Here is a 22,523-nt window from a genome sequence, read left to right as displayed (position 1 = left end):
TGGGGGCCAGGCACGCATTCCTGCACTTTCCGGGGGGGGGGGAGCGGGGTGGGGGGCATTTGTCACTGATTGTGTATACAGAGTCCTGGCTGGTGTAGATGGCTTCCAAGTCTGCAAGGTGGGGCGACTTCTGTCTTTCACAGCGGTGGACGGTTCTCCATCTTACAGTATTTTTAAGACGCTAACGAGGACATTTTAACTCCTCTCGGGAGAGTGACACATGCAGCCTGTAAGACTTCACGCAAGTCCAAAAGATACCGCAGAGTCCCCCCCTGAGGCCCAAACCCACTGCCCTTCTCCAGAGACTCCTGGAGTTTCCCGTTTCTTGTTTGAGTCTTTCCAGAGATCGTCCCTGCCCGTGTGTCCCTGTGCACATACCCTGTGCGTCCTTACACACAGCACACACTACCCGCCCTGCCGTGTCTGTTGCTTTGTGACTTTGTCATCTGTTCGACATCATTTCGTGTCCACACGCATTTTCTTAACGGCTCTCTCGTTTCCCTCTGTGATGTGCCCGGAATTAACTTACTTGGCCAGCCCTCTGTGGAGGTGCACTTAAGTAGTTTCTAGCCTTGCTGTTACAAACACGGCTGCGGCAACACCCCTTTGCGTGAGCAAGAGTAGCTTGGGACGGGTCTGGAAGAGGAATGTTTGAGTCAGAGGGGGCTCGCATTTTAAAGTCTGTGACTTCCACGTCATCTTCCAAGGAGGGTGCACCGGCTCGCGGTCCCGGCACTGCCCGCCTCCCCCTGCCACCAGCACGTCGCGATGTCTGATGTTTTTTTGATCCTTGCTCGTCTGGAAAAGGCACACGGTTTCTTAGTTTCGGTCCACATTTCTTTGCACGAGGCTGAGCTGCCTCTCGTACGTGTAAAGGCCCTTTGAACACACTCGTGAAGATCTGGGATGGTGGAAATTCAAAGGAAGTAAAGGCTTACCGTGCAAAGGGCCAGTCGTAGAAGAGCAAAAATGAAGACTCTAAAGGCGTACGTGTGTGAGTGTGGAAGCAGAAACGTACAGTATTTTACTAATGGGAAAATCACTTGCTGCAGAGCGCGTAGGAACGGATTGGGCAGCGGGAGATAATCCTTTATTGCCAACTAATGGAGCTCCCATTTGTGACCTGTCCTAGCGGCGTCACAGTTGTGTTAGTCTAAATGAGCATCTCTCCCTGCTTCCCAGGGGTCCTTTTCACACATGGCACAAATGAGGCACATTTCAGCAGCCCAGACCGTGGGCGGTCCTGTAAGGGGCTCAAAACGGTGGTCACCCTTAGGCGGTTAGATCCAGGCTGTGGCAGAGAGGTGTGTGTGTTCCAGCCAATGGTGGGAGGAGCCGTTCTGGCATTCTCTCTCTCACTAGTATCCCATCCCATCACTAGTGCATCAGGAGACACATCTGCCACGGGGGAAGTTGCCAGGGTCCTGGGATGGGGGAGACCCAGCCAACCCCCCAGAAACGGAAACCCCGCCCCGCCTCGGGAGCTGCGCTTAGAGCCGAGGCTTGTCCGAGTCCGAGTAGAACTTCTGTTTCTGTGTTCTTAGCAGCGTTTGACAAGCAAAATCACTTCGAAGAAGAAAAGCAAAAATTTGGAGAAACACAGTATTCGTGTTATGGACTTTTTGAAAAATGTGCCTTTAATGCTACTGCAAAAATGTTAGGAAAATGGGTATAGAAGGCAGGAGGCTTTTTAAAGTCAAGGCAAGACCCATTGTTATATTTCAACCTCGCCCCCCCGCCCCCCCCTGCAGTCACATTGCCCAAGGTCCTAAATGTGACTCCCAAGCACAGAAAGTATTTTCCGCTCGTAATGATGAAACCATTAAAGAGGAGGGGCTGGCAGCTCAGGGCTGGTGCTTTGGGCATTTTCTCCGGTGTTTCCCTCAGTCTCCGACACTGAGGACGAGTCTGATTTGTACAAACGCAACTGCTGTTCCCTCCCCCCCAACCTCCTCCCCCCCTAAGGAAGGTAAGGATTTAGTTCCAATATAACCTTTCTCTCCACCCCCGTCTGAAACACAGTCTCTTTCCCTCCCTCTCATAGTGTTATGTCACAGTTTTTGGCTCTGTCGGTATCCTTTTGCTTGATAAAGATTTAAATGTTGTTCACAACACGGTATTGTCTGTTCTACGATTATATTTCCTATTTACTTACTTACTTACTTACTTATTTATTTACTTATACCTTATTTATTTATTTAATTTAAATCCACATTAGCTAACATATAGTGTAGTAATGGATTCAGGAGTAGAATTTAGTGGTTCCTCCCTCCCATATGACAGTGCTCATCCCAACAAGCGCCCTCCTGAATGCCCATCCCCCGTCTAGCCATCCCCCCACCCACCCTCCCTCCGGCACCCCTCAGTTTGTTCTCTGTGTTTAAAAGTCTCTTATGGGGACGCCTGGGTGGCTTAGTCGGTTAGGCGCCCGACTTCGGCTCAGGTCATGATCTCTCTGTCCGTGAGTTCGAGCCCCGCGTCGGGCTCTGTGCTGACAGCTCAGAGCCCGGAGCCTGTTTCAGATTCTGTGTCTCCCTCTCTCTCTGCCCCTCCCCCGTTCATGCTCTGTCTCTCTCTGTCTCAAAAATAAATAAACGTTAAAAAAATAAAAGTAAAAGTCTCTTACGGTTTGCCTCCCTCTCTGTTTTTGTCTTATTTTCCCTTCCCTCCCCCTGTGTTCATCTGTTGTGTTTCTTAAATGCCACATATGAGTGAAATCCTACGATACTTGTCTGTGACTGGCTGACTGATTTCACTTAGCATAATACACTCTAGTACCATCCACATCGCTGCAAATGGCAAGATTTCATTCTTTTTGATCACCAAGTAGTATTCCATTGTATGTATAAACCACATCTTCTTTATCCATTCATCAGTCGATGGCCATTTGGGCTCTTTCCATAATCTCGCTATTGTTGATAGTATTTTTTAATGTTTATTTATTTATTTTGAGAGGGAGAGAGAGAGCAGGGGAGGGGTAGAGAGAGAAAATGCCAAGCAGGCTCCGAGCTGTCAGCACAGAGCCCGGTGCGGGGCTCGATCTCATGAACTGTGAGATCATGACCTGAGCCGAAACCAAGAGTCGGAAGCTTAACCAACTGAGCCACCTAGGTGCCCCCATATTTCCCTTTTATATATAACTTTTATCCCCCTTCCCAAGTTACTAAATCCCAGTGTTTTGTTTGCTTAGTTTCCTTCCTTCCTTCCTTCCTTCCTTCCTTCCTTCCTTCCTTCCTTCCTTCCTCTCCCTCTGTCTCTCTCTGTCTCTTTCTCTCTCTCTGTTTCTTTCTTTCTTTCTTTTCTTTCTTTCTTTCTTTCTTTCTTTCTTTCTTCCTTCCTTCCTTCCTTCCTTCCTTCCTTCCTTCCTTCCTCTCCCTCTCTCTTTTTCTCTGTCTCTTTCTCTTTCTCTGTCTCTTTCTCTCTCTCTCTTTGTCTCTCTCTCTCTTTGTCTCTCTCTCTCTTTCTTTCTCTCTCTCTCTTCCTTCCTTCCTTTCTCTACACCCAGTGTGGAGACCAATATGGGGCTTAAACTCACAACCCTGAGGTAAAGACCTGAGCTGAGATCAAGAGTTAAACGCTTAACCGACTGAGCCACCCAGGCACCTCTTAGTTTCTTATATATCTTTATAATTAATTCAGCCCCAGACTCTGACAGAAGTGTAAGAGCATTCACATGTCAGGTACTGTGTAATTTTTTTTTTAATGCTTATTTTTGAGAGAGCACAAGCAGGGGAGAGGCAGAGAGAGAGAGAGAGAGAGACAGACAGACAGACAGACAGAATCTGAAGTAGGCTTCAGGATCTAAGCTGTCAGCACAGAGCCCGATGTGGGGCTTGAACACATGAACTGTAACATCATGACTTGAGCCAAAGTCAGATGCTTAACCAACTGAGCCACCCAGGTGCCCCGGTACTCTGTGATTTTTATGTATTTTCTCAGAAAAGTCCCTCCTGGAGCCCTCCATTCTCTTGCTGCTCTCTGGACTGATTGGCCTCTAGAACTGCTGCACAGCTCTCATCCCAGGAAGGCCCTTCCTTCACCGTCATCTTCCTTTGTTCTCTTTTGGGTTGATCCTGTTTTCCGGATCTCTAGCTTCCTCTTTCTTGTTTTACATCCTCATTGTGGTGGAGCACATCCTTAAGCTGGTTTCTGAGAAAGGAGTATGGGAGATAACTTTTCTGAGAACTTTACATATCTGAAAATGGTCCATTCTGCCCTCACACTTGAGTGATAGTTGTACTGGGTATAAAAATCAAGGTCAGAGATCATTTGGAGGGTTTTGAGAACGTTGTTTGCTGACTGCCGGCTTCCAGTGTTGCCCTTAAGAAGTCTAATACCATTTTAACTCCTGATCCATTTTTTTTTTTTTAATTTCTGGGAAAATTATTCAACTTTAATTTCCAACTTTCTCTTGATTTTTATTTGCTATTGTATTTATAATTTTCAAGAGTCTTTCCTTTCTAATTACTATTGTTTGCTTATAACAGCCTGCTCTTGCTAGATATATGTGTTCTTTTCACTGAGGATATTATAGTTATTTTTTTCTTGTTCTGTGAATAAGAGGGACTAGATAATGGCGATGGTCTTTAAAAGGTTAGCATTGTTTTCACTGAGGGTGGTATAGTTCTTTTTGTTGTTGTTCTGTCCCCTGCATTATCTGCTTCATACTAGTCACTTTGGACTAGGTTTTATTCTCTGTCATTTTGGAGGCTTTCCTTAAATGTCTGGTGATCCTTGACTGTCCTTTAATATATTTACGAGTTAAACACCAAAAGGCTGATGGGAAGCTGCATTTGTGTAGGCAGGCTTTGCTGAATGGTAGGTATCCATGCAGGCTTACTGGGCAGGGACCTCACAGATACCTCCCCGGGGAACTTCTGGCTCTGGAATCTTCCTGTCTCCTGCCTGGCAGCAGAAGACTGACCTCTCAAGGAAAAAAAACAAACAAACTGTGAAACCCAACAGTTTAATGTGTAGAGTTTTATTTGCTACCTCTGCTTTTAGCATGACACCTTGCCCTGGAGAGTCTCTAAGTCCAGACATCCCCTGATAACACTTCAGGTTTCATACAGGGGTTAGGAAGAGAATCTGGGGCTAGACCTCCTTTGAAGACTTTGAAATAGTCCTGTTTTCAGCCCCAGGGCTCTTTTGCTTCTGAGGTTCCTTGGGCCACCACTTGCTAAGACTTTGGGGGCACGAGTGGACTTGCTTCTGACCCCTCCCCCTCAACTGGCCTGGCAGCCCACCTTTTCTCTGCTCTCTGTCACCTGCTGTCAATATGTTGCCCATCAGACCTCCAGACTCCAGAAGGTTGCTGCCATCTCTCGTTGACTGTGTTCTCTTCTCCTTTTCCATGTGTCCATGTGATCTTGTGCCTTTTTGTTCTCTTTCTGTAATTTATTGGGATTTCAGAAGGAGGTAGATGTGAAGGTATGTGTTCTGCCTGGCCCATGTTGGGTGCTCAGTACGTACATGCAGTTCTTAATAAACTGACGGTTGATTTTTTTTAATGTTTATTTTTGAGACAGAAAGAGAGAGAGAGAGCAGGGGAGGGGCAGAGAGAGAAGGAGAGAGAGAATCCTCTGACAGTGCAGAGCCTGATGTGGGGTTCGAACTCACGAATCTGTGAGATCATGACCTGAGCCAAAGTTGGGCACTTAACAGACTGAGCCACCCAGGTGCTCCCTGACAATTGATTTTAACAGAAGTAATAACCACCTAAGGTTTTTTATTAATTATTTTTCTCCTGGGGGATTAAAAAAATACCAAGTGTAGGAGTGAGAGTAGGGGGTTATTAATAACCCTTAGGAAGTAAATACAACCTCACTGGAAGAAGACCCATCCTCACTGAGGTTTTTGTTGAAAGCCATTCCTCTTAGAATGTGTCCCTGCTTCCTCTTGAAGCTCTTACCGGAAACGGTCTTTCCACATGTCTCAGCTCATTCTCCTGGCGAGGGAACTGAACCAGGGGCTCCACAGCTAAGGGTGGAGAGTCTTAGGGGCCTGCATGATGCTGAGCATCTGTGACATCTCTGTGACTACGTGTGAGACCTGAGGGGGGCTCCCAGGGGACCCCATCCCATGTCAAGCTGTGTGGCCCCCCTGTTCTGGGATAGCAGTTGGCCCCACCTGGGTAGGAAAAAACAGATTTCCTCAAATTTGCAGTTCTGGGCTCTTATTTACTTATTTATATTATTTATTAAAAAAAATTATTTTAATGTTTTTATTTTAGAGAGAGAGAGAGCAGGGGAGAGGGGCAGAGGGAAAGAGGGAAAGCATCTCACGCAGGCTCTGTGCTCAGCTTGAAGGCCGACATGGGGCTCAGTCCCACGACCCTGGGATCATGACCTGAGCCGAAATCAAGAGTCAGATGCTCAACCGAATGAGCCTCCATGTGCCTTCTCTGCCCATCTTATTTAAAAAAAAAAAAAAAAAAAAAATATATATATATATATATATATATATATATATATATGTGTGTGTGTATATATATATGTGTGTATATATATATGTGTATATATATATATATATGTATGTATGTATATATATATATATATATATATATATATCGCAACATGAAAATTTGGAACCAGATTTAGGGGATGTGGTTCTTTGGTTTGGAGCCTCCAATCAGCACCCAGAGCGTTGATTCATTCAACCAGTGTTTACTGAGCTCCTACTATGTGCCCACGCACCTTCCCCACCCTGGGCACGTGGTGGGGGACCAGACAGACAAGGGCCTGCTATTCTAAACGAGAGAGGCCGACAAGAACTAAGGAAACAAAGCAAAGGCTCCTTACAGTGAAGGGTAAGGCGGTAGGACATTCCAGGCAGCGGGAGGGGTGAGAAGACCCTGACAGGTGGGGGCCCAGGTCGGCCCTGGGCCCTCACGTCCACCCAGTGGGGTGTGTGGGAGGAGGAAACCAGTCACTTAGGACCATCCGGCGCGGATTAGCGGTCTCCAGCTGCTGCGAGGCAACCCCCGCAGTGAAGCAGAACCTGCTCCCCGGCCGCCGATGGCCGGGAGGTGGCCTGGGCCGCGGCCCCGATGCGGCCCTGATGCGCTTCTCTGCCTCCTCTGCGTCAGGAGCCGCCACCCCCGCCCTGCCCCCTGCAGCCTCCCTCTCGCCTGAGTCACCCAGGCCCCCCTGGGTCTGGCCGAGTGCGGGCGGCAGAGCCCGCGTCACTGTGAGCTGCTCTTTCCCAGGCCGGTAGCACCGCTGGGAGATTAAACACATTCGCTTAGAGAAGGCAAAGAAATAGCTTCTTCTGATAACCAGCATCTGGTAGTTAATGGGCCTCTGAGAGCTGTATACAATTTAAACTTTTTATTAAAAAAAAAAAAAAAAGCTCATTTACTCTCCTGGGAGCTTGCGCTATGAAATTATAAACTGCATGGGTTTTTTTTTTTCCCTTTTAAACGTGACTGAACATAGAATGGAGAACATTAATTTTGTGTTGTTTTGTTTTGAGCTAGAACTATAGGTTTTACTTTCCCCTCCGTTGATTAAAGCTATCCTGGGTTCTATGTGGAGGGTATTATAAGCAGCCAAGGAAGGAACCAGAAGGCTGGCGTCTGTGGGCTTCTCCCCAGCCCCCTCGGGCCGCCCGGATGACCCCTCCTTATTTCAGCCCAGAGTCTGGGAAGCACGGCCTCTTGCCCAGGAGAAAAGGCCTGTGGTCTTTCTCTCCGGCCATGATATTTTCTGCCAGCATCAGCCGGCTCCAGAACCAAGCGGCCCTGGGAGAGAGGGCAGCTCAGTCCAGCCCAGAGAGCCTCCCGTTAGAAGTGGCTCATGCTGTGCCCCACAGAGCAGCTCTGACTTGCTTTCCCCGAATACAGTCAAGGAATCCCACCCTTGTGAGGGACTGGAACCCCAGAAGGACACCCCAAGACAGAGACTTAGCCCTCGGGTTCTGGGGAGCAGCTGGGCAAGGCCCCTTCTCCGGTCTGTGCCTTCAGCATCCCCCCCGAGCAAGATGCAGTCACCCACCCCTCACCTACCCTGTTGCCCACCCCCCCCCCCCCAACCATGAGGGACGCTATGCCTGGCGTGTGTCCGTGGCCTCTTCGCAGGTCTTGGTGTGGGGATTAAGCGGGAACGTCAAAGTTTGTTTACTCGGCTGTATTTACTGAGGTCGCTAGCACGTGGCAGGCACTGCCGAAGCTGCTGGAAAAGACGGCAGGGACCGACTCAGTCCCTCCCCATTCCCACGGAGCTCACAGCTGTGGTAGAGGAGGCAGAGAATAAACATGAATGCAAGAGGTCATTTCTGACGGTGATCCGTACGCATTATAAGGAAGAGACGGCATGATGGAACAGAGGCCGCTGTTCGGGGTTACTGATGGTTGGCCTCCCTAAGCAGGAGACTAGAAAAAGCCAAGCTTCTGAGGATGGAGGTGGGGGTGGGGGGTGGGGAGGGAAAGAGGAACGGCAATGACACATGCAAAGGCCCTGGGGTAGGGCACGGTTGATTGTGATCGAGAGACAGAAGGAAGGCCCGTGCAGCCAGGATGTGGGGATGCACAGCCAGACCTTGCGGACATCAGTGACCGGGGAACTGGGACTTTCTTCTGAGTGCGCTGGAAGCTCCTGGAGAGTTTTTAACAGGGCAGGGCGGTAGCCTGAACCGAAGTAGCATGACAGAGAGCCAGAGTTCACCCCCACTGCGTTTATTCTCTTTCACACATTCTCTGGGAGACACTCACTTCGCTTCCTTTCTTTAGAACCATAATCCCCTTGGTTGACTTTAATAACCAGCAGGAACATTTTTCAGGCTGTTTAATTTTATTAAAAGATTCAAATTTGATGATAAATGGTGTCATGGTTGCCTCAAGCCTCGGATACAAGACTTGCTCAGCCATGGACACATTATCGCCACCCACCCCCCTCCCCACGGGGAACCGCACCCCCCCCACCCCGAGGCAGTCTGAGACCGTAAATAATCTTAATTACTTTTTGTACTTCGGTAAATACACCAGGAACTCTCCTAGCTTTGCGAGACCTACAGAGAATATTAACTTGGTGGGATTCTTTTCTTTTGTATTTTTGTTGTTGCCGTTGTTGTTGTTGAAGAAGAATGGGTAGATAAGTCAGAGCAATTTCAGCGGGCTAATGGAACCCCACACAATCTCACGGAAGACAGGGGCTTGCTCTGAAAGCATCATTAGCCTCACAGACAATTGTTGTTCAAGATCTGTGATAAGAGCCAGAGATAGGAATCGGGGGGGAGGAAGGAGGGGGCGTATCACAGGCACAGAGTCCCGGAAACCCTTGAGCCCACCAGGATGCTAGTTAATTTCGCAGTAGACAGAGGAGGCCCTGGGAACACAGGCAGGGGCCTTGTGTCCTCCCCCCACCTTGATGACAGCCCCCCCCCCCCCCCCCCCCCCCCCCCCCCCCCCCCCCCCCCCCCCCCCCCCCCAGGCAGAGGAGGACATCACACAGCGAGCAGGCTGCCTCCTTCTCCAGAAGTTGCCACGGAGCCCGGTGACCCTGACCTCTCCCTGGGATGGTCCCCAAAACACACTCGGAGGTTCCTCTCCCTCCTTGTCACTTAAGCACAGGGAGCCTTGAGAACAGAGGACGCCTGTGCGGGGGGCTAATTACAGAGCAGGCCGGTGTTACCGCGATCATTAGTATTAATTACTCTCCAAGGTTCCTCCAAAGACCTGCCCCAGCAGCCAGCCTGGTGCGGGCGCGGGAGGCGCTCTTCTGGGCCCCGGGGAGCGCTGGCCCGGGAGGGCTGCGCCGTGCGGCCGGCTCGAGGCCCTGGCTGGCAGACGCAGGGGCAAGTGCAGGCAAGTGCCAGCAGTCAGGGCGCAAGACAGCCGAGGCGCCCCCAAGGAGACCAGCCCTCCTCCAGAAAGCTGGGGCGACGTACCCGAAAGCCCGAAGCAGCATCTTTAATTCACGGCTGCGGTTTGAGTTTGTCTCGCTAAATTCGGATTGATCGTCTTTAGACGACAAGCCACGGGCCCGGCCGAGCAGCCCCGGCCCCGTGCGGACTGTCGCTCCCGGTCCCCCAAAAGGCCGAGGACGGAGTGGGAGAAGGGGTGCTGTCCTCCACCCGCCCGGGAAACCCCGGAGCGAGCGCTCAGAGACGCGCGGCGGTTGACGCGGCCGCGCCCAGGTTCGTGGTCAGCGCTCGCGTCGAATTGCCCGCCGTGCTGTCCTGGGCTTTGCAGGTGCGCCTGGATTTGGGTGCTCAGCTCCCCCTGCCCCGGGGGGGGGGGGTGCAGCGGGGCCGCGTCGCTCTCCACGGCGGAGACAGAGCCGAGCGGGGGACGGGCACTTCCTCACCCATGGCTGGAGGGGTCGGTGCCCCGAGGGAGTCCCCCGGGGTGGCGAGGGGCCAGAGGAGCGGCCTGCAGGTCCCACGTTAATTTCATAGCCACTCGAGGAGGGCCAGCCCTAGAGCAAGGGGCAGGGCGGGGAGAGGGGCCCCTCGGGGACATGGCCCCCCGCCCCTGAGGTCGGGCTTCTGCAGCAGGGGCCCGGACAGCCCGTCGCAGAGCACCAGGGGCGCCTGGTAGGACGTGGGGCGCTTCTCCGGGGAGTCGGGACTCGACCCGTCCGTGGGCCTTTGTCCAATGAAGAGCAGGCTTTGCCCCAGGGGGTCTAGCTCCATCTTGAAAAGCTCGTACTCCACGTGGGGGAGCCTGATGCCCAGCGGCAGGCACCCGTTGGTGGCTGTGACGTCCCGCTCGGTCCCCAAGGACCAGGCCCCCGGGCCCCCGCAGCTGCTCGGCTCGGAGAAGTTGAGCATGGCCGTGGTGACCTGGTCCATGGGAGTCACCCGGGCCCGCGTGACCTGAAACGCCAGCTCGGTGCCCCCGAGGACCTTGTTGGACGGCGTGCCCCTGGTGTAACGGCCGGCTGCGTAGACGGTGAAGGTGGGCTGACGGCAGGCGGGGTCCGAGAAATGGTGGTAATACCCTTCCCAGGAGCGGTTGTGCCCGTGGAAGGTGAAGAGCCTGGTGAGGAACAGCACAGCGGGGCGCACCTCGCAGCCGGGGCTGACCCAGCGGCCGCCCAGGCGCAGGGGCAGGGCCACCTGGGGGGGCAGCACGGGCGGGCGGTGCTCGTTGGAGCCGGCGATGAGGCTGCACGCGGGGCAGGGGCGAGCGTGGTGCTGGCAGAAGGCAAGGAGAACGGTGAGTGTCCGACGTGGACGGGGCATCGCGGCCCGCCCCCCACCCCCCCCGTCACTCCCCGCCCCCCCCGCCCCCCCCCCCCCGTCACTCCCTGCCTCCCGTGCCAATGGCCACTTTGCCCTCCTCCGACCTCCGTAAGCTCCGCCCCCTCCTGGGCCTCCGCACCTGCTGCCCCTACCCCCCCCCCCCCCGTGTTGGCCTGGCTGCCTGCTCCTTGTCCCCCCCCCCCCCCCCCCCCGAGTCTCGGCTCCGGGAGGCCTTAGCGACACTTTTCCAGATGGCAGACCTCTTCTCTCCACCCCACCCCCTCCCTTCGCTGGATGGTAGGTCCCGAGAGTCCCGGAGGCCCCGCGGCTACTCTGTTCCCAGCTCCCTGCACAGGGCCGGGCTCACAGCAGCCACATACAGCGTGGGTGAACGAGCCAGAAGCAGAGTGGAGGTGCCTTACGCCCCGGGATTTGGAGGTTTTCTGTCCCACACCCCGCCTGCTTGGTCCTGAGATTCGGCCATTCGAGTTTGGGGCCTTTCTCCTGGCTCACTGTTAACCCCCCTCCCCGCCCCCCTTCACTTTTAGGAGCTTCCTAAGTGCCAGGCGTTGTGCAGGGCCCAGCTCGGGCAACCGCCACGTGTTCTGGCCGAAGCTGCTGGAGCTCCGGGAGCCCACGGCCCAGCCTGGACGTGGTGGAGACGGGCTGGACCGGGCCGTCTGGAGCCTCTTCCCCGTCCCTTCCAGACTGAACACTTCACCCTCCTCGGAGCCGCACCCTCTCCACCTCGGGATGGAGAAGAGGCACTCTTGTAGCTTCAAAAACGTCCCCCGGGAAGGTGGGCATCGTTCTCTCCCTCCCTTAGAAAGCACATGTGGCGACAGGGAGGCAGGGCCACGAAAATACTCCTGCCGGTTGCTCAGAGTCTCACCGAGGAGACGGTGGAACAGAGACGCCGCCCCAAGATGTTCATTCTCGTGTTATTTATCATAGGGAGGACCTGTGGCCCACAGGTCGTCGGCCACCGCCACGGCCCCTGGTTGCCCCGGGCCGGGAGCTGCTTTCCTCCCTCTTTGGCCTTAAAGTTGTCCCTGCTTTACAGAGTCCCCGAGCTGGGCTTGCAGTAAAACCCGTCAACAGGAAACAGATGCCAAATCCACGTGTGGGGAAGGACTCAGGCTGCATTTTGGAGGAAAGAGGCTCAGTTGAGGCCAACAAGGAACCAGATATAGACATCTTGGTGTGGGGTTTTTTGTGCATTTGTTTTCGTTTTGTTTTGTTTTGCTTTGGAAGGGAGCTGTTGCCCAGAATTTGATCCAGAGCATCATTCTCCAAGGTAAATGTCCTGGGAGCGACCGCTTGTCAAAGCAAGGCTCGACACTGGGGACTGGCAGACATCCCAGGAGGGAACCTCAGGCCAGGGGCACGGGCAGGAGAGGCCAGGGAAAAGGGGGGGCATTTTGAGAGCCCAGCTGGGAAGTCAGCTCCATTTTTTTCTTTTTCTTGCAAACACACACACACACAGTTTCCACCGATTGCTGCTGGGTGCGTTTTATGCCAAACAAGCGGCCTTCGGGAGTTCTCGTTTAGAAAGAAAATATTGGATGATTAAGAACAGGGGTTTTTGGGTTTGTTTTCCGTTTTTTGCTTTTTTCATTTTCAGATCTGCCTCATTAGCAGCTTTTATTATTTGTGTCTGTGATGGACCTCCACTTGCCTCGATTTCCATAATATGGAAACCTGCGTTATTTTTGGTTTGGGGGATGTTGACGTGAGGGCAGAGGACGGGAAGGCACTTTGCAATGCCAGCGAATGGCTGCAGAAATGTGACGGACAGAAATGAGCAAGCTGGGTATTTAGCTGCCGGGCCGGTTAATTGGAACGCTGGCTGATAAGGGTCGAATTTAGGCGTTTTAACCCACATTCGGACTGGTGTCACACTGATGGGGATTGACAGGGCAGGATGCATTACATTGAAATAACACCAGGGCTGTTCTCTCCCCCCCCTCCCCCCCCCCCCCCCCCCCCCCCCCCCCCCCCCCCCCCCCCCCCCCCCCCCCCCCCCGCTCCCTTCAAATCTTCTGCAGACAGGACACTGGGGATACTGTTTGGTAATTTGGGGCAACTGGTGTTCTGCATAACAAATCGAGAGGTAGTGAGCCTTTCAGGTGGGAGAGGAGAGAGGAGAGAGAACAGGCATTTCCTTCTCTGCTGCGCTTGAAGGGGAAAAATGAAAACCCTTTGTGGCGTCATCCTGCAGAGGTCTGGAGTTGCACGTGTTAATACACAAGGCCCCAGCCAGCAGAATTCACGCTTGTGCGGAAGCCAAACTCTTACTGGTTCAAACCTGTTACATAAAGTTATCTCTCAAACAGCACATAACAGTTTCTAATTAACCCCCAGAGGTGACAGCAGGCTTAGATGATTTTGGTCGAGTGTTGGCTGATTGATTAGGATTCTACATCCAGGCAATGAATTTGGGGATCAAATTGGTTTTAAATTAACTTCTAAAAATGTTCATGTTTACCATCTGGTTTGGGTCATGGGCAAAGCTTGGGCCCCAGAGAGCATAAGGTAACGACTAATTCGTTCCTTGGGGGTTTTATCTGCAGCATTTTCTTCTCTGAAATGATCTTTTTTTTTTTTTTTTTTTTCCCAGGGAGGGGGCAGTTGGTGAGCGGATATTTAATTTAATGTCTGTGCATCTGTCACTGCTTGCCTGTGCCCACATTCCTGATCTGCTTCTCAGTCACCGTTCAGGTTGTATTGGCCACGCTGGCTGGTCAGGCAGCAGGACGGCAGGAGTCTGCGGCCCCAGAGTCCTGCCTGGGGAGACCTGAAAATTGTCATCTTCTGTGCCCCGGGGGTCCGTCCTCTCTGTATTCAGAGCCGTTTGCCCTCCTAATGAGGTAGTGGGCACCAGTAATCACCCCACTGCCAGAGCCTTCTCCTCTCTAAGTAGGATTAACGTCAGACCAGCCTAGAACATTGGCTGCCAAAAAGGGAATAATGTTGAGATCACGAAAAGAACTCGGGCTGATTTTCTGATTATGAGAACTTCTCACGCTTCTCTGCTGTCCGGATCCTGGCTTGGGAGGAGGTGGGGGGGGAGGAGAGGAGGGCAGCTGGGCTCATCCCTGGTGCCCTCCTTTGGGGTACTTTGGCAAGCAGCTGCTCCCAGAGATGAGAAATTGCCCATCTGGTTTAGTTCCGTGAGTGTTGAGTACACAGTAGGCACTCGATACATGCTGAATGATGCGAGCATTGCCTAAGAGCTCAAAGAGCACTTGGTGGCAGAGCTCCTGAACTCATCCATCCAATCTATTTGTTCCCAGTTTTGGGTTTTTTTAAAAATGCTTATTTATTCATTTCGAGAGACGGAGAGTGGGTATGTAGGAGTGGGGAGAGGCAGAGGGAGAGGGGGAGACAGACTCTCAAGCAGGTTCCGAGCTGTCAGCGCAGAACCTGACACGGGGCTCGATCTCATGAAGCGTGAGCTCATGGCCTGAGCCAAAATCAGGAGTCGGTCGCTTAATTGACTGAGCCACCCAGGCGCCCCTGTTCTCACTTTTGAAAGATATTCCTTGGGGACCTTGTACTGACATTCTCACCATCGCATCCTACCTTGACTTCGCTTTCAATAAGCCCTAATAAAAGTGAACTTTTCTGTAATTGTGAGCGTAGGCAGCAAACCCCTCTACCCCGGGACCTCTGACTTTGTTGCCGGCCTCCCGGTAACAGTGTTGCAGATCCTGGGAACATCGTTTACACCCAATTAGGGAGAATAAAGAATTCGCGTTCTTAGTATTCCCCGTGTTACAAATTAGTGCTTTAAGACTCGGGTAACTATTTTAGTAGAAGCGGTTTCCGTTTAACTTCTTTTGTATTTTATTTTATGCTTCTACAAACACTTTTCTGAGGGGGGGGGGTCCTTAGGCCTCACCAGCCCCACTGGAGAAGTCACGAGCCTCCCCGCGCCTTGCTGGCCAGGCTCTGCGTTCCGTGCCGAGAGTCCATTCTGCAAATGAAACTCAGATTCTTTCTGCCCGTGTGCTCAGCAGGCAAGAAAGGGCGACCGGGATCTGCCCCAAATGGGGGCGGTTTGTTTGTGGCCGCTTCATTTAAAAATGTACATTAAGCACCTCAAGTGAAATTCACGCTGGAGTTGGGGTGGGGGAGGCGGGTCTCACAGGGCAGGTCCCTTGGTACTGCCATCGCCTGCCCAGAGTGGGGGGGTGGTCCACGGGCCGTCTGGGAGCAGAACCCCAGGCCCCACCCCGGGCCCACAGAACCTGACGCTGCATTCTCAGAAGGTGCCCAGACGATGCCGTCTCAAGTCGGCGTCGTGAGAACAGTCAGCCTCAGAAGGGCTGCTGCCCCTGACTTGAGTATGAACATCTCTGGCTCTAGGCCAACAGGGAGGTCCACGCGGCGCTTTAGAGCGCTGCCCTCCACAGGCTGTGTGGCTGTCCAGCAGAGCCCTGGAGAAGGGCTGACCTCTCCCTGGTTCCTTCACTAGCATTTAGTGGCCCCGACGGTACGCCAGACCCTGGGCCACGTGTGGCGACACCGGAGAGTGGGACCCCACCCTTGCGGAACGTCTCCTTCTAGAGGAGAAGGAGGCGAGTGACAAGTAAACCATGTAGCCCCGGGCAAGCTGAGCGCTGGAAAGTGTGCAGAGTGGGGATTGGAGGGCACATCCGATCTGAGAACTGAGAGAGGCCTGCCCAAGCCCACACGGCCAGCAGGGCAGAAGGGGACCCTCTGGGGCCCGCAAGAAGGATGTCAGGAGGGTCCGACACAGACAGGCTGAAAAGCGGTTCTTTTGGAAGAAGCCAGCCCCGTAAAGACCCGAGTAAAGGTGTCTCAGGCAGAGGGAACAGCATGTGCAGATGTCCTGAGGCACGCAGGCCAGAGTGGGGGTGCGGAGAGGGTCCTGGGCAGGGACCGGACCATAGAGGCCCTGCTGGGTTGGGGCTCAGTGCCCGCCCTTCCAGGGCCCCAGACTCACCAGGGCGCTCTGAAGCGGGCGCTGGTAGCCCGTGGGCCGGTAGTGCCTCCTTTCCACTGGGTCGGTGTGGACGTCCCCCAGGAATAGCTCGTCCACCAGCCGGGGCCCAGCCCGGGGCTGCAGCTGCACGCGGCGCTGCGTGCGGACCAGGCTGAGCTCGTGCATGGTGAAGCCCAGCGCCTCCGTGCAGTCCCGCTTGGCCCGGGCACTCAGCAGCTCATACAGTGCCCCGGGCAGCCAGGCCCGGGCCGGGGGCAGCCGCTGGGCACAGTCCTGGCCCGCCCAGGTCTGGTTGAGGCTCCTGGTGACGTCGAGCAGCGCACGGCGGCTGTGAAAGACGATGCCCACCTTGTGTAGCTGGTAGTCAGCCTCGGTGGCACCCCGGGTGACCCAGGAGGCCCGGCGCAGGCGGACCTTGCCCTTGATGAGCAAGGAGTGGGCGGGCTCCCGGCAGAAGGGGTCCCTGTAGTAGAACTGGTAGCCTCGGAAGAGACGGTTGGGGTAGAAGGTGTAGGAACGGGTGAGGAACTCGGGTCCCGGGCGCACCTCGCAGCTGTCGGACAGAGACGGGGGTCGGACAGAGCCGTGAGAACCAGCGCGTTGAGCGGAGCGCCTCCCTCTGGGCTGGGCTCCTGCAGCCTCAGTTTCCCTGCCTGGTCTCAGCCCCACCCTTGAGCCCAGCGGCCCGCCACGTCATGCCCTGTGGCCTCCTTCAGCGGACACCCTCCCTTGTGGCACGGGTCCCGGTGGGTCCTGTGGATCCCTACTGGCCCAAGAAGTGTGCAGGCCTTGCGGCCAGAGGACCCGGGCTCCAATCTCATTTCCGTCCCTCAGTGGCTGTGGGTCATGCCCCGCTCCTTCCTCTGTGACGTGGAGGCATCAGACTCACCGTCGGGGCCTCCGGGAAGCCTGAAGCACGGTGACAGTGCCTGGGGGGTGCTTGGGAAACAGAGGTTCCCTTGCACCATTTGGGGAGCCCTGTGCTGTGAGCTGCAGGAGGCGGTGGCCTGTCTGTCCGTCCCCCACTGGGTCCCCGGCACCTGGCCCAGAGCCTGGCACCCCACGGCCCCTCCCTGGGGCCTCACTCAGTGCATCGTGACCGATGGGCACTTCCATTCGGTCTCCCCTTCGCTAGGTTGAGTCCCCTGACCGAGTGTAATCCGTGTTGGTTCAGACTTTGCTGTGGAGGGTTCAGACGGGGCGGATGTTGGATGAGTTCCAGGGGGAACAAAAGAGCAGGCAGGTACCCCCTTCGCATGGCTCACACCATCTATACTCTTATTTTTCCAAGAGTTTTCAGACCAAGGCCGATGGCACAAAGGAAACATGTTCTTACCCAGCACACAAACAGTTCCCTTTTCCTTTCTTTCGGTCTTTCTGATTACGTGAAGGAGAAAGTCCCTGTTGGAGCTAACGTGTCTTTAACGCCAACCTCCCTTTTCTCCCAGAGAGAACAGACTCTGAGGCAGGCGACGAATCCAGTGAGGATTTAATTATGTTGTCTTGTTTTCATTGACTTTCTTTTTACAGTTGCCTCCTAGTTATGGCAGGTGGCTGTGCTCTCCCTATCCACAGTGAGATTACGCTTCCGTTAAAAATAATTATAGTGCGTGGTAAATGTGTGCAGTTTACTGTATAGCAATTATACCTCAATAAAGCTGTAAAAAGAAATGAATATATTTAGGTAAACAAAAGCAAGCTGGCTTAAAGAAAAATGGTAAGGAGATGCCAGTACAGGAGGTAGTTAAAAACAGAGAGGGGTGACTCATCCACCTGAGGTGGGCCACGGCCCTGTCCTCACCTGCATCCCAGACGGGGCCAGAGGTGGGAGATTTGCCTAATGGGGTGCAGCAGGCCACAGCGGATACCTCAGTGGTTCCCAGACTCTGGATTGTTCCCGGCACTGCCCCCAGGAAGCAGCAAAGCCCGTCTAGAGGGCACGAAGAGGAACTTTCTAGGAAGAAAGTTCTAGAAGTTTCTAGAAGAACTGTCCTGGAATGCCGTTGTCTCAGGGCAGAAGCAGCCTGCAACCAGTTCTGATGTTCCCCACACCCCAGTTCTATCTCAGGGTGACCCGGGCCAGTGGCGCCCAGACCTCACCTGGGTTTTGGAGTCGGGGCCCGGGCAGAGCCTGGGAGTGCATCCAAAGTGGCTTTACAGAGCTCATGTCCCCTCCCTCCACCTAGAGTGCTAACAGATGTTTGGCCGTCGGGTTTCTCCCTGACCCCACGAGGTGCATGGGGGACGTGGAGAGCCCAGTCCCTGACCCCGGAGCAGGACTGGCCCAAAAAGGGATGGCGGGGGAGGCAGGGATGTATTAGGTGGGGAGGAGGCCACTGCCTTCTCCCTCACCCAGGAGGGAGGACTGCAGAGTTCACGCCCCACTGATGAGGGCGGAGCACAAAGCCGGTTGCCCCAGAGCAGCAGACAGGGCCTCTGAACCGTCAGGCTAGACGGTCAAGGTAGAGAATTCAACAGACCCGCGGGACGCCTGGGCCCTCTCTCGCCTGCTGCTTCCTGCCTCAGCTCAGACTCTCAGCTGAATCTTACCACCTCTGAGAAGCCTTCCCTGACCACTCTCAAGAGAGCCCTCCCAGATCACTGGCTATCACATCCTTGGTCTCATCTCCTTCGTTACAGAGCTTAGTGCCGTCTCAAGTTTACGTCACTGATTTCTGTGTTAGCCATGTTCAGGCTTGTTCCCGCCGTGGCTCCTCCAGACCTCGCGTGTAGGTGGCACTCGGTGAGGACTGCCTACCAGGCGCTCACATGGATTTCATTCACGCTGGGACGTGATGCCCAGCACGGCCCTGCCTACGAGGTTTGCTCTGTGGAGGGGGGCGGGCAAAGCCATGCGTTTGACAGCTGGTGAGCCTCTCGGACCACTGGACGAGTCGTGCCGCGTGGACGCTGAGGCTCAGGGAGGGTGAGGTCTCCCTGCCAGGGGCCTGCGATCAAGGTAAAATCTCAGGGTCTTACCCAGTGGAGACCCAGGGCCCATCGAGGCGTGGGGGCAGCAGTGCCGTGACGGGTGCTCTGTTGGGCAGGGGCCGCTGGCAGCGAGGCTCCCAGTGTAGATGGCTGTCCCCTCCCGTCCCAGTCGCCTCTGCCGTGTGGGCTGCAAAGCAGACGGACATGGGTTAGCGGTCCTGACTCCCGCCCTGCCCGCCTCCCCAACCCATCCTGGGCCACAGCAGAGAGCCAGGCACCGTCTGGCCTCTCCCCAGGGTGCCCAGCTCCCCCTCAGCTGCACCCAAATCAGGGTGCCTAGAATCGGCCTCTGGACCCATCGTCTCCTGCATCTCAGACGTGACCGCCATGGAGTACTAGCCTCCCGGAGGGGGATTACCCCAGGTCCCAGCGCTGGAAAGTCTCCAAGAGTTGCTGCGCCACACCAGACTCCCAGGAGCCCAGATCTTCCAAAGACTCGCCGGGCGCTGCCCGGTCCACCAAAGAGCCCAGGTTCTCCTTGACCTCTGCCCCACGGAGCAGGCCAGAACGGCCACCTGCCTGTCGAGACCACTCGCATAACGGGCCCCCCTTGGTGGGGCCCGTGTGTCGTCCGTCTGGGCGTCATGGGCCCCCCCCCCGCCGGCACCTGGCACATAGCGGGCGTCCGCAGGCCTGTGGTGGGTGCTGGGCTGATGCGTCCGGCTGACGGTGGGGCCGGGGAAGAATCGGAGGCCCAGGCAGGACGGCCGTGAGCCGCGGGGGCCTCAGATCCTCCCAAGGGACCCCCACATGTGCTCATCTTATGGAGACAAGCCAGGCTTGGCCACGGGGCTGTTCAAAATCCCTCCTGCTTGCTGTCCTGAGGCGAGCGCCCCAGGGCCTTCGGCTGCCGAAGGGCAGTGGTTTCTCCAGAAACCGTCATCTCCACTCAGGGGGCCGGGCTTGACACAACGCAGATGGCAGGATGTGTGGGAAGCTGGGCGGTGAGCAGCGTCCAACTATTACGGCAACGGGCCGTGTCCGGGGGCGGCCGGCCTCGACCCGCTGGCCAGCTCCCGCGGCAGGGCTTTCCAATGGCACTTCCTCCCACTGAGCCTGGGGCCCACGCGATGGGGAGCCAGTGGGGGACCCGGGCCCTGACGTCCCAGGGGCCCCAGGAAGGCTCGATGGTGGAGTGGAAAAGCAGACGAAAGGTATATCCCGCCCCCTTCTCCTCTGCACACCACACCTTCCTGGCACCCCCCCCCCCCAGGGCAGGCCTGGGGAGGCCTGAGGGTCCCACACCAGCCCCTTCGCAGCCGTCCGATGGGGCGCGTGACCCCCAAACGCTCTGCGCCCCCGCAGCGTCTCAGGAAAATGAGGCGGAGCAGATTCCTCACTTCCTGGAGGCCCCAGGGTCTCATTTGGAGACCCTTGGGATCCCCCGAGATCAGCTGAGAAAGCAGAGGTGACGCCCTGGTGACCACAGTCATGGCAGCCACAGTTTCTGTGCACCGAGTGTCACCCCCCGCGGGTTTTATTCGCTGCCTGACTTTCGTGACGGCCCTCGGAGGCGGGCGTCAGCCTCAGCCTCCTCTTATGGGCAGAGAGACAGGCTGGGTGAGCTGGGCTTGGCTTGCACAGGGGCATGTGCTGCCCAAATGTGACAAAACCCAGGTGGTCAGACTCTGGGTGGCTGGTTTCACTATTGGCCGTCTTGCATCACAGGCGAGGAGAAAGGGGCTGTTTTCAAGACTCGGTGGGATGAATTTGCTGGATGGATGGATGGATGGATGGGTGGATGGGTGGATGAAAACGCTGATGCCCCACTGCATCCTTGCTATATTCCCAGTGTGTCCTATAGCTGATTTATGGGTTTTAACCCACTAAATAGGAGGAATGAAAACAACCACCCTACCAACTGGGGCTGACGTGGCCCCATATGGACACATGTGGCTGCTGGAGGGCTCTCAGGCCATACCAAGGGGAGTCTTGAAGAAGAAGCTCGTGGGGAGTTCCATATTAACTTGGGCACATCTCGTTTCTTGCGGGGCGTGGGTGGGCGGGCACTGACATTGGGCCACGTTGCCAGCGTGACCCTATCAGGAATCCTGAGCCGGGTGCACGTCCGAGTCAGTACCTCCAACCTCCTCCTGCTCCCACGAGCGGCCTCATCGGGGGACACGGGGGCCCCTGGATTCAGTCCTGCGGTTAATGCAAACATCACCAGCGTGAGCAAACCCTGTCTGAGAGTGCTGATTTGGAGACTTCGTGAAGCAGAGGGAAGAAAAGAACCGAAGGGGTCGGTGTTACCTGCCTGGCCGGAAAATCGAGCTTATGTCTCAGAGCACAACAGCGGACGGGCCCTGAAGGTTATGTTGGCATTGTCTCCACCAAGCTCTGTTTCTGGAGGAAATGTTTTCTGTTCAAAAGAAAACAAGCCTTTCCGCCCTGTACTCTCTGAAGGTACCGAGAAGAGATGGCCCTTGATGTTAAATTCTGTCCCGAGTCCTCCGAGGGTGTATTCCCGCTGAGCGTGTTTTAGTTTGTCCTGTTTTCCTAGGAGAAATTAGGATCTAGGGAAGTCATGAAGTCCCAACTGTGTTCGGAGCAGACACACGCAAAACACGACACACAACTGGAGACCTTCGTGGCGAACGCACCAGAGTGGCGCATAAAACATCGCCTCTTGGCCGTTTCCAAAGCTTCAATTTAAAGGTCACAAACATGAAATCAACCAGTCACCGATGAATATATGGAGGGCTTTCTGTTGCAGCTTTTGAGGTAGCTTTTTGGGTTTTTTCTCCCCCCACCTCGTCTGCCCCCCCCCCCCCCCCCGGAAAAGTCTTAGCGAAAGGAACAGCTGAACGCAGATGGTGCCGTGGGTCGGTTGCACAACTTTTCGCGGGGACCTGATAGACCGAGTTCAATGCATGGGCCAAATTGATTTTTATCAACCATGGGTTTTTAATTAACAGTGGTGTCCACTTACCGCCATCCATTATTTACTGTTTACCCACTAATTAAAAATTATGCTGCCTTCGCACTCGTAAGAGCAGGGACATTTGAAATTAGATAGCATCGCTCAAATTACCTGCAGAATTACATCCAGAGCACCCGATTGCTCAGACCAAGCTACTGGGGTTTAAAATATGATCTGCTCCGAGCTGATGTGCTGTCGTGAGTCAGAATGCCAGAAACAGCCTACAGAGGCCAACACCGTATGGAGCCTGCCGGGGGCCTTAAGGGGGGGCAGGAGGCTCGCTAAGCCTCTTCTGAACGCACGTCTGCAGACCAGCTGCTCTGTCTGCATTGGGGTGGCGAGTCCTTCCAGCAGTCCCAGGGGAAGCAGCCTGTCAGTGTGGTGTACCCACCGGTCACATCTACAGACCCAGTGGTATAATCCGCACGACGACCCGTGACGTAGGTTCTGCTG

General features: G+C 54.9%; 1 protein-coding gene across 1 annotated transcript; it reads right to left on the bottom strand.

The window, feature by feature from the left end:
• Positions 1-9,415: 9,415 nt before the first annotated feature.
• Positions 9,416-22,099, bottom strand: APCDD1L (APC down-regulated 1 like). The gene is made up of 3 exons (XM_043553596.1): positions 19,136-22,099; positions 16,157-16,709; positions 9,416-11,136 (listed from the first exon to the last, which is right to left on the bottom strand). Exons 1-3 carry the CDS (start codon positions 19,291-19,293, stop codon positions 10,390-10,392), a joined length of 1,458 nt encoding a protein of 485 aa, XP_043409531.1. The 5' UTR covers positions 19,294-22,099; the 3' UTR covers positions 9,416-10,389.
• Between the last annotated feature and the right edge of the window lie 424 nt (positions 22,100-22,523).

The sequence above is a fragment of the Prionailurus bengalensis genome, chromosome A3 (genome assembly GCF_016509475.1).
Source record: "Prionailurus bengalensis isolate Pbe53 chromosome A3, Fcat_Pben_1.1_paternal_pri, whole genome shotgun sequence".
NCBI classification, from domain to species: Eukaryota; Metazoa; Chordata; class Mammalia; order Carnivora; family Felidae; genus Prionailurus; species Prionailurus bengalensis.
Note: the sequence above shows the minus strand (reverse complement) of the source record. Positions and strands in the feature narration are given on the sequence as shown.